This window comes from Gastrolobium bilobum, unplaced genomic scaffold (assembly GCF_033153095.1).
Source record: "Gastrolobium bilobum isolate Gb01-03AN ecotype WA unplaced genomic scaffold, APGP_CSIRO_Gbil_v1 utg5371, whole genome shotgun sequence".
Taxonomy (NCBI): Eukaryota; Viridiplantae; Streptophyta; class Magnoliopsida; order Fabales; family Fabaceae; genus Gastrolobium; species Gastrolobium bilobum.
The window spans coordinates 98,539-110,997 of NW_026895568.1; the positions used below are offsets into that span (position 1 = coordinate 98,539).

Sequence of the window (12,459 nt, forward strand, 5' to 3'; positions counted from 1 at the left end):
TTTTCGTCAATCTAACTGTTATAATTATTGAAAATTAATAATTAATTAATAAGTATGACCCAATAAATTACAACTATTAGATTGATAGAAATCAACGATTAAAATTTAATAATAAGAGACAGTAAAAAAAAAGATAGTAAATATAACTTTTTCCAATTATATAAGCTCTAGTTTTTGTATTAATTATGTAATTTCTAATCTTATAATGAAAATGTTACTATTTAATTATAAGATATGAGACTTGAAACCTTATATTAATTATATAAATGATTAATATGAGATTTATATGAACTGAACTCCCCTGTTTTATTACTCCACATAAGAAAGAAATGCAAATGTTAGTGTTCCATTATTAAGTAATAATCTTGTTGAGGGTGGGACCCCGTCCTCAGTTGTTGAGTTGCTTAGGAGTCCCATCCCAGATTTGAAAATGCGCACGATGTGTCTGGAACTCTGCATTACTTTTACAACTTAGAAGGCTTCAAAATACAACAACTCCCAACCATCACATTCACCTTTTTTGTTTTTAAAACGCAAACAACACAACAATTTATTTATTTTCCAATTTTATTTTATTTTTTTGTAAAAGTGACCAATGGCCTTCCCGTTAATTTGAACCCGAATCAGGGACCAAATCATAAAAACGCCGCTCACACTTCATGGGGATTGGACAAAACCAGAGCCGTTACGCAAAACGCGGCGTTTGGTTCACCCAATAGACGCTAACATCCTTTAACCCTGGTTAACAATTGAAGCTGTAAGTGCAACCCTACGACTTTAACCATGGTTAACTTCACTTCATTTAAAATCCTTACCCACACAAACAAAGCGAGAGAGAGGAAAAAAACAGAGAGAAAGTGAATTCATCAGAGAAACAAAGGAAATAAGAAAAGAAAGAAAACTTTCTTTTTCGGCGGAAAACGAGAGAAAGTGGAAAGAAAAAGCTCAAACTGAAAGAAAATGGCGTTGTACGTGGACGAAGAAGAGGTTTGGAAGTGTCCCAAACACCCATCTAAGCGGCGGAGGAGTGGAATTTGCCCAATTTGCCTCCGCGACCGTCTCGTTACTCTCTGCCCTGACTGCGCTAACGTGCGCCCCTGCTCCTGCTGCGCCACCAGCTCCTCCTCATCTTCCTCTTCGTCCTCCTCCTTCTCTCGATTCTCTGTCGCGGGCGACGGCATCGGCACGGTTGGCCGCGTCTATAACCTCATCGAGCGTGAGCCTGAGCTCAGGCGCTCGCGCTCGATGGCGATTCCGTTTCTCCGGTCGCGGTCGAGGTTCTCCGGCGGCGGCGGCGGCAACAGGGATTTGGATCCTGATAGCACGAGGGATTCGCCAGCGTTGAACGGGAGCAGGTCGGCGAGGTCGTTTTGGTCAATGTTCAAGCCGCAGAAGAGTACTAGAGGCGGCGCTCCGGAGCAGGACTGGGAGGCGAAGAAGGTATTGACGGAAGAACGCGACAGCGATGTGAGTAGAAAGGCGGTGATGGCGAGGTCCAGATCGGTGGCGGCGGTTTCCGGCTCCGGCGATGGAGAGTTGAGACCGCGGACGAAGGGAAGGGGGTGGTTCTTTCCGAGCCCGATGAAGGCTTTCCGGCAAATCAAGGTGTCTAAAGTGGTTTTGGAGCGGTCTCCTTTGTATAGAGGCTGAAATTTTGTAGATTAAGAAATAATAATAATAATAATAATAATATTAATAACTACACTTTATATTAACTCAAAAATAAATAATTATAATTTTCTTTTGTTTAAGTTTGCTATTGAAAATAATCTTCATCCTAATCCTAGTGTTATATGCCTCCCTCCCTTAAGGTTTTGCTGGAAATATTGAATTTACAATACAAATACAAACAGCAATAGAAAGAGTATTGTTGAATTTTTTATTTTTGAAGCTATTTCTGAATTTTAGTGAATGTTCACCGGAGATTATGGCCTCTGTGGTGTATATTTTTCTCTTACGAAATTGTTCCTTTTTTTAAACTTTTTTTATGTTTACTATTATTTGCTTTAGTGCATTATGAATCTCTAAGATAAGATTTATGATATGATTTGTGTATTATATGAAGGCACCACTGTTTAGGGGGGGCATGATTAGGCTGTACTGTGTTGCTTGGTTGTGACTTATGAGGTTAGCTGCCTTACAATTCATGCAAATGGTCGTTATTTGATATGATTGGTCCCACGTAGCATGTGGTTCCTAGCTGATTAATCATATGTTTTTATCTATTTTTTTTCTCTCTTGTTTTTGGATTGCGTTACAGTACGTTTTAGCCATAATGCGCCCGATTAAGTTCTGCGCTGTTTTTAACTTTATATGGAATGCAACATTGTTCATGCATCTAGAAAGTGATGATTCATCTAATGTATAAAAGTTTCGAGTTCACAGTAAATCCCTTGGTTTTATTAAAAAGTTAACCATGAATTTCGGGGAAAAAAAGTTATATAAAAATTCATTCATAATTTTTTATTCTTAATTAAGTTAAAATATGTAAACTTTAAACCTACTTCATATGTAATATTCAGTTGGATGAGAATGAATCCTTTAATATTAAAATTTTACATGACCTGATTATACATAATTTTTGTATTTTATTTTTCACATGCAAATAATAGATAAGATGTAATTATCATTAATTACGAAAGAGATGATGGGTTGGTATAGGTTTATGGCCTTGGCAGGTTTGTCAATGAGCTAGATAATGTTCAAATAGCTCTAGATATTGTTTCAAAAATAACCTTTGGCTTTGTCCATTGATTTATTTATTTTTTAGCATTGGTTGTAATTGGACACATGATTGATTGATTGGTTGATTCGTCAAATATACGCCAAATGAAATGTCATTCAAGTGCTCAAAATTGATATTCATCAATATTTTCCGAAAAATAATAATTGTTTTTCTTATTCAATTGTGTAAGGACGGATAAAACTCGAAAAGATCCACACATAACAATACGACATTCTATTCAGATTCCGTGTGGAAAACAACGGCAATTTAATATATTTTATGAAGTTATATCTAGACTCTGAAACAAAAAAACAAAGAAATAAATAAACCTCAGTGTCCACATATTTTACCTTAATCACGTGGTAGCAAATTTTTTTAATATGGGTCGAGACTTACGAATCTTTAAGTTGATTTTTTTTTCTTTTAAGTATTCCTTGGTTGTTTAATAGGTTTTGTATGGATTAATCCGGAGTTTGGGATTGATTCGAAATTAAGACTTTAAATTTCTTCCAAAAATAATACTAGAGAAAATCAGATACATATTCTCATCTCAATTGCTTAGCTTTTATGCGTCAACTGAACTAACATCATTTGATTTTAATTTGATTTTCGAGCCTTGATGCATTTAGATGCTAATACTTCGAATTGATTTGATTGTTTATATTTTGTGTGTGTGTGTGTGTGTGAAATTGTTCGTTTCTATCATAAATGTATTTTCTCTTACCACTAGGGCATATTAGGTTGTAGGAGAGGAAAATTAACTACTACGTCCGAGCTGAGTGAGATCATCTAGATTTCCTTGAGATTCGCTCTAATTAAAGGAATTATTAATTATTTATTTGATTGATTATTTCTTGATCTCTTGATGCCTTATAGTTTTTTTTTTTCATCTCAACATGAACAAAAGAAATAATAAAGGACTGGTAGTTTCACCCAAAGGGAAAACAAGTAAACAAAGATGAAACAAAATAGGCATGAGATACATACATATAGTCATATTAATAGAGTACAGCTATAGACTATACTCCATATATAGAGCTACCAAAATATCAATATTATTTATTTATATAAAAAATAATAGTAATATATATAAGATAAAAATAATATAATAAATTTATCTAAAAGCGCCGGATTTTGAATTGTTAAAGATTATGATGACATGAGAGGCATACTGCTGCTTAAGAAAACATAGGCAAGAAAGCAACTCCATGAAAAGGACACTCATCTTGATCACTTTCGGTGCAATACGAGGAGTTTGGCCTAATCCTGGTGATAGTTTTTCCTACACGGGCAAACATATAATTCAACAAATTAAATGCCATGCACACTCCTTTTCCTTTTTTATTTTTTTTGTTTACTTTCTCCATCCGTTTATTCCTTTTTGTGTTTTGCTAAAAAAAATTCTCTGTTATTTAGAAATGAATAAATAAACAGAACATCATATAGCATCAAATTCGAAGAAAAGCTTTCGATCTAAGAAATTGGGGTATCCTCAAATTAAAAGTTATCAATGGAACTTTTTGAGCCGGATCAACTCAACGGTTCTCTGTTCTCAAGAGAGCATAGGGGTCGGGAGAAGGTTAAAGAAGGAGAGTAAAGCGTGTACGTGAAGAGAATCTTGGGCTATGACACGCGTTGAATCAATATATGGTTTCAAATAAATATCGACGCGAAAGCGAAAATATTGGAGGGGTGAATATGATAGCTCATGCCCCAATCTAGCAAACAACCAAATAGAGATGCATATTGAACACGGAACATAAATACATATACACACGGCCTCTTCTGATGGGAATGGGATGGGTATATGGTCAGAGGACAGGGACCATTGGGATTGCCACATGCCACTTTTTTTTTTATGCATATGTTGTTTTAGTTAGGCGACTTTATACCTTATTTGAGCCTTATATATCGCGGCGGTAATAATGTCAGGGCCTTAGGGCCCCCATTCTTTTATGCATATGTTGTTTTAGTTGTATTTGTATGTAATATTAATACATCAACTTCTTATCAGGTCTAATCTCATTTTTTTATGTCTGATTAAGTTATACATCATTTTGATGTATTAAGGAGTTTTGCTGTATAAGCTTATACTATACACTACGAAAAATGCAGTGTTTAACCACGGCAATTTAATTACAGTTATTAGATTACGGTAGAAATTGAGAAAAATCCTCGGCAGCGCAACACGCACGACTCTCATCTATTAATCACACGCGGACTTCTTATTTCTTTTCGCACAACAAAGCTCATAGCAAAAAAGAAATGAGTCGTTGCTTTTAACAATTCAAGCTTATTTGTTGATTCAGAGTTGCATTACTTTTAACAACTCATAGCAAAATCACACGCGAACTTCATTTTGGTGATTCAGCGTTGCTTTCTTGGGTACATTTTCCTCCTCTGTCCTTCGTTGAAGATCGGTTCCTGGTACTCTGTTCTCCATTTTCTCTTCTATTAGTTGTTTTCTAATTTGAGGTTCGCTAATCCCTGATATAAGCAGAATCTAATGTTAAATCTTGTGCCATTGCTATTTAATTGTTCGTTAGATTCATGATGTGCCAGATCTAGGGTTTCAATAATTATGTTACAGAATTCCACATTGCGAATTTTGACCATTATGTATTATTTGAAAATGTATGTTCCCATTATCCCAAGGCTAATTTTATTTTCTTTTATAGTTCTTGGTTTTTTTTTTTTTATTGTTCTGGAGTGTGTTATTTATTTTTGCCTATGTTTTGGGTGTTAGTGTGAATGAATTGAATTTGGACATAAAATCCAGGGATTTGGCAAGGCATCAACTTGCTTTGTCTAGTTGCTAGTGGATATTGGAATTCTAGGTCTTTGCAATGAATTTGGTTATACCGTCAGTGTAAATTGGTTCATATAATTTGTTTATATTTAAACTTCTGACTATCCAAAAGATCCTAGCAAGTCCAAGTGTATCTTGATATGTCAATATTGGCTTTTTCTTATATGCTACAGGTGAAATGAGATGGCTCTTCACATAATGTTGAGCCGGAGGGTAGTTTCTACACAATCTCTATGTGGTGCGTGTAATTTTCTCATAAAAGAATTTCTTTAATTGTTATTTTTGACTCCTTAGTTCTTTTTATTGAACTAGTATTGTAACTGTAATGGTGAAATATGGAAGAAGTTTGGTTCTCTATACAAGGTATATCATTCTACTTTAGTTCGAGTTCTTTGTTTTTTCCTGTAATAAAATATATTTGTATTGATTTTTATTGGGTATTTTGGGAGTTTGTTGTTTTCCTATAATTCAATACTTCTGTTATTATCTACTTCTGATGGTTAATATTTGTAAGAGTGTTTTTTCCCCTTTTTCCATTATATGGTGATCTTTGGCAAAATTTATAAAGGGAGAATTTTTAAATTAATATTTGGGGGCAGATAATTGTGCATCTGCCTATTTCGTGTACCATTGTTCTTTGTAATGGAAAATGTGAATTTTCAAATGCAAGCTCTTACACTCTTACTTTTCATATGGTAGCTGATATTTTTTGGATTTGACATCAGTGCCTTGATTCTTATTGGTTGCCTCCATAATTTCTAAAGCAGTGTTCTTTAGACTCATGGATGCTCATGAAAGAGTTATAAGCAAAGTGAGGGCAATTGCATTGATGCTGAAATAATTGTACTCATCTGCAAGTTGCTCTAGAACAATGTCATTTCTGGACTATATATATATATATATATATATGTAAGTAGAACAATTACAGGAGCTATTGCTTATAATGTGTTGTTGGGCGTTGCAGCTACCTTGTTTGCTCCATGTACGAAGAAGCGGCTTCATTAGCTTCTTCTATTTTGAAGTGCTTGCGTGATGATTATAATGATGCTCCTCAAGATATGTTGAAATAAATTGCTATAGTGCTCATTCAGGCATTCAAGGAACTTGGTAGGTAATTTTCTTTTTTCTTAAAAACTAATTTAAAAATTGAATATAATAATCATGAATGTGTGGGTTATCTTCTGCAGGACACTATAAATTCTTAATCAACTAAGACTTCATTTCCTTTTAGTAAAAGCTATTCCCGCCAGAGTTCTTCTTACTGGGTATGCTATGCTTAGCTCCACTCTTATTGCATATGTTATGTTTAATTTTCACTATATATAATTTTTATAAGTTAAATTATAGTTATATTTTTTTATATATTTCTTATTTTCTTCAACCAGATCTTATAGATGCCTTATGCAAGCAATCCACAGACTTAGATGAATGGTATGCACCTAATTTAAGTTCCAAAATTCATGTTCTTATTGCTCTTATTAAGTTAATTTAATTGTCTTGTGCTGGTATGTATTTTTTAGGCATCCCTTTTCTATTACATCAGATCCCGGAGATGACTGATTGAACTCTTTTAGAGTTTCGTCACATTGGCATCTTCTCAAAATATATATATATATATATATATATATATATATATATATATATATATATATATATATATATATATATATTAAATCAACATACTGATTAGAAACCTCTGCTCACAAAGCTTAAGAACAACATTCTCACCCACAAACAATCTCATTCTTTGATTTCAATTGCACCACATATGCAGAATGAGCAGTAAGTTTCCGATCTTCTCAAGCGCGCCACTCTACTTCCTTCTAAAGGTATTCATGCCTCACCAACTTGCTTCTTTTTGTTTTTTATTATCTATTAGCTTTGAATTTTCGAATTGCTTATTTTATTATAATATTTACAACACATATATAAGAATAAGATGAAACCTATTTAGGATATGAGAGATGGCTCCCAACTCCTTCAAAATTGGTGAAGCGTGGATCAATGTTAATGCTGATTGATAACTTGGCATATATTAGTGATTGCATATGTAAGGTCTGTATCTTTAGCAGTTTATTTGCTCCAAATTTAAAATAAAGTGTGAAGGAGAATGAATGTAAATGAAAATGCAATTTATCCATTGTTTTATTTCATTTATTTATTCATTTAACTAAATGATATAGTATTTAAAGGTACAATAGATTGTTTCAGTTATTCAATGCCCATTTGTTATACTTGTAATGCAATTACTTTGAAGTACAATGATTGGAGTTATTTCTAATTGTTTTCTTTATCATTACCTATTGTTTTCGAGTGTCACTCGAATCTTCCAATTGAGGCATTACATTGGATGTATTTATTTTGTGCCTGCACCTGGGTTTGAAGCTTATGGGGATTCCACTAGTTACCCTAGCAATTCTACTAACAAAGTCAGCAACAGGGATCCAATTGATGTGGAACCTGTGATGTTACAAAGGCTCGGTTACCAGGGACCTGAAATTAACTTGAAGGCTTCTTCACATGCTTTTTTTGCATTTTGTCTTTTAATTAATTATATTTATATTTATTTTCTATTGCTTACTAATTTATTGTTTAATGGTTTACTTTTGAATAGGTGGGCCTGAAGGTTTATGCTTCTCCTCTTAACAGAATTAATTCTTTTAAGGTTTGTTCATATTTTATCTAAAAAATAAAAGATAGACATTGAAAAGTTATGTGACATTTTAGCATATCTTATTTAATTTTTTTTTATACAGGTATGAATTGGTGATGAGCCCTTTTAAAAGGATAGGATGTATACAACAACAATTCTTGGAAGACAGATTTAAAAAATGTGTTGTTATATTTTGTTTAGTTGAACAATGAAGTTAATATTTTGTATAGATGTCTTGTGACAATCACAAACTTATAGTTTTAGCTTTATTTGGCAATTATTTCTCTTAAATGATGTAAGTGGAAAACTTGATTAGCTCCGTTTGTTGGTAAAGAAAACTCCTTCAGCTTATATGAAATGGAAAAAAATATGAATTTTGAGAAATTGTGTAAAAAACATTATTTACTTATATGAATAGAAAAAAATGTAATGTGTTAAATTGTGTACTCCACTTTATTTGATTATTTCCCTTAATTTGGTTTTTGGTTCTTATATCAAATGTAATTTTTATTATTTGCTTTTTATATGATTGGAAAAATTTGTAATATTTTTTATTTTTTTAAAAAAATTCTTTACAATTAGCCACGGTTCTGACTGTGGCTAAATAAAACTTTTCATCATTGGGATCCAAATCGTTTAGGCACGACTATAATGTGGCTAATATAACATAAACCGTGGCTAACTCAATGTTACCACACTCATAAAGACCGTGCTTAAATGCAAAAAATACCGTGGTTAAAAAAATGCAACGCCAGTTTTAGCCACGGTTTTTAAAACAGTGGACAACTCGTTTAGCCACGGTTTTAATGATATTTTGCTACGGTTTTTGCCGTGGCTAAAGAGAAATTTTGTTGTAGTGATACAATGGTCACACCAAACAACTGAAAATGTCATAACGTATAGTATAAACTTATACTATCAAGTCTTATACATCACACCAAACAGACCCTAAAAGACTTCAAGCTTTAATGGATAAGTTTGGCCTGAAAGCTTTATAGGTCGGCATGTTATATTAATTTTTTTTTATATTTTTAATACTAATGTTATCAGTTAAACATCCCTCTCTCTGCGTTGTCTCTCTCCTCAAGACCTCAAGTCCTCAACCCATTTCTCCTCGATCCAAGTCACCATCCCCAACAAACGCAGAACCACAACCGCGCTGGAACATCTTGGTTGGAACTTCGCGCTAGCTATATGCCATCCGCTGTTACCACTTGTCGTTGGCTTGTTGGATCGCCGAAGACCCATTTCGAGCTTAGTCTCATTTCTAACTAGCAGCTGTGGTTTCTCGTTGAGGTAACACTCTACCATTCTTGTCTTTCAATTCGATCTATGTTTCTTGTTTTTTTCTAGTGTCCGATGTTGTTTCTTTAGATTTTGTTATGAGAATATTTTGAGAATTTGGTTTGTTGGTGTTTTGTGACTGATTACTCGATTATTGTGTGTTTCGGCTTTGAAGGGTCACATATCTGATTATTTTGTGTCAAAATCATGTAATGTGCGTTATGATGTTTTTGCTGTGAAAATCTTTCACCTTTTGTGCGTCCTGTACTCGAATTGAACATTAAAATTCGACAATTTTGCGATGTCCCTTTCTATACAAAGACAAACGAAACAAGTGAGACTCTTATGTTTGCATTTGTTTGTATGATTTAAAGCATCTTATCCGATCCTCTGAATGGATTTTCCTATGTTTTCTCTCCTGTTTAGAGCCAAACAAATTTATATATATCCTATTAGACTTCTTTATTGTTTTGTTACTTGTACCCCCACCAAGTTCTAGTTAAGCTAAAAAAGGAGTTATTATTTTTGTCGCTCATCAACAACATTTTTCTCTAAAAAATGGCTTTGCCTTTCTCTTTTACTACTAAGTACTGAGTTATATCTTTCATTTTTATTGGGTAAGTTTCAGGTTCGTTGTTTGACTCAGATTAAACTAAAGCAAAATTTATAGTAGCATGTAATGTGTGATATAAGGTTGTTGCTCGTATGAAGTAGATACACTACCAAAAATGAAGCACTGTTTCTTTTTTACTCTCTCAATTCTTGCTTAGACACTTGAAAGGAAAATAAGTATGGTCCTCTTGCATTTTGTGTGTGTGTTCCTTTTCATTCTATTGTCCTACCATACCACATTACTATTGTGAATTCGTCATTGCTATATGTCTTCAAACCTTGCTAAGTAGTTTACAAACCTTGCTATCAGTAGTGTTAAATTCAAATTTTGTGTCCTCACACATTATTTATTATACCAAATGTTATGGAACTGTTCCAACTTACAAATTTGTATATTTTGTTTGGATAAATTTTTGTTATCTTATTTTTTAATAGACTAAACCAGTCTTTTATTTTTTGTAAATAGACCAGGCCGCAGGCCGACAATTATATTAATTACAGGTAACAGGTTAGGTCGGGCTGACACATTTAAATATAAACTTAGCCTTTTAAGACTTAAGTCCAGCCCGTTACCACCCCTACTTACTTTGAATATCAAGCTTCACCTTCAATAAGTTAATTAGTAGTTCTCCCTATCGATTTTCATCAACATGGTTTATACATAAACACATGACATATATTTGATTTTAACGACAATTTTTGGAGGGTCAACATAGGAGGGAAATTTTTTTTTTTGTTAAGATATTCAAGTGTGATGAGTCTCACATTAGTTGATAATGAGCTAAGTGAAGTGGATATAAGTGGATGAACCTATGAATTCAATGCCTTTAGATTTTGAGTTGAGACATGATGTTGGACCTACTTGTTATTGTAGCCTTAGCTCATTGGTAGTAGTCATCCGCCATGGTTAGGCTTAAGCTAGCGGGGTGGTTGGCTAGGAGGCGAGTTAAGAACTTTGGCCTTGGGGTACTCGGTTGAAGGGGAACTGTTATGTCCTGAAAACAGAGATGTCGAGCCCAATAGGCTGGTGAATTTTTTTTGGATATAAGTGCTCTCTCTAAGGTATCTATGAGTTAGATACCCTAGAGTTTAACAGATCACTGCGCACAAAGGAATAAAAGACAGTTTTCGCCAAAGGGGTAGTGTGTGTGCACAATGACAACGTAACAATAAAGAGAGAGAATAATCATACCTGTAGGCTTTATCTCCTATTTACATAGTTTACATATGGGTATTAGGATTCTGGACTTTTTGTACCTTCTTTGGAAGCCCAATCCTAAGTCTGATGTTGTCGTAATAGGATTGATATCTTTGATGGATATCCTCCCTTGATTATATCCTATTTTATTTGGATTGCCTCTTATTGGGCCATATAATGAATGAGTCTCATATATGGGTCCATAACAGTTGCCCCCCAATCAGAATGTATGGCTATCCGGGTTGTCGAGGTATATATAAGTTCGAAAAATTGCCCGAATTTCTATAGGTTTCTATATATGTCCGGGTTATATTATAAATTATTCGTATTCCTTCTGAGAAATGTCCGGGTTTATTATATTAATTCTAAGTAATAATGTATTTGTCTCCCTATCTGGGCAAATTGAACCTTGAAATTGTCGGGATATAATCCATGTGAATTTAATACAAGTTGCGATCAATCTTGAATTATCTTTACTTCCTGCTGACGAGTTTCCCCAAGTCTAACTTTTACCTAATCCATTCATCTATTGCTTATAGTAATTATCGTCACTTTATTGTGCAAGAAAGTATCTTTCTTGAAACCTGGTTCTTAGTCTTTACATAATCTCTTATGTTTTGACACCATATGAACCGAGTTCATTCTTAGGTTTCATTTGTTTGCAAAACCATGGATCTGAGATAAGGGCTTCATACTTCTCAAGTAATAATGAGATTTGGAACACACGGTGATCTTTGCTTTTGCCAGCGTGTTGTAGCCAACATACGCTGTCTTCGCATTTCGTGCGCATTAAATGCACTAATCGTTTCGCCCATCTAATCATTATTTTTGATGGGAATTGACGCTTATGCCCCTGTTGTTTTTTATTCAATTGTTGATTACAATGTAAAACTTAAAAGTCTTACTCTAAATCTCAGCTATTGATTTCCTTCAATTTATCGATTGTCATTTATTTGAAATTAATACTTAATTAATTAGATAGATGAAAATAATCAGTTATAATCAAGGTAGTCAAAAATGATATTTTACGTAAAAATGGAAGGGAAATAAAGAATCGTAACGTAAAAAAAACGGTAAAAATATAAAAATGCAGTGGTAAATCAAAATTTTAACTATCATGGTTATAATGAGGAGTAAGGCTTCTAAGTCATACATCAGAGTCAAAAGATCTCTGTCCA

General features: G+C 33.6%; 1 protein-coding gene and 1 long non-coding RNA gene across 2 annotated transcripts; both read left to right on the forward strand.

The window, feature by feature from the left end:
• The first annotated feature begins 846 nt into the window (after window positions 1-846).
• Window positions 847-2,167, forward strand: LOC133317075 (uncharacterized). The gene has a single exon (XM_061518885.1). It carries the CDS (start codon window positions 961-963, stop codon window positions 1,648-1,650), a length of 690 nt encoding a protein of 229 aa, XP_061374869.1. The 5' UTR covers window positions 847-960; the 3' UTR covers window positions 1,651-2,167.
• A 4,779-nt stretch (window positions 2,168-6,946) lies between these two features.
• LOC133316999 (uncharacterized) lies at window positions 6,947-7,591 on the forward strand. The gene is made up of 3 exons (XR_009752277.1): window positions 6,947-6,965; window positions 7,309-7,363; window positions 7,489-7,591. It is a non-coding gene; the product is annotated as an uncharacterized LOC133316999 (long non-coding RNA).
• Window positions 7,592-12,459: the final 4,868 nt, after the last annotated feature.

Bases quoted from the DNA above. Each gene is read 5' to 3' on its own strand.
- LOC133317075 (XM_061518885.1), top strand. From the start codon at position 961: ATGGCGTTGTACGTGGACGAAGAAGAGGTTTGGAAGTGTCCCAAACAC.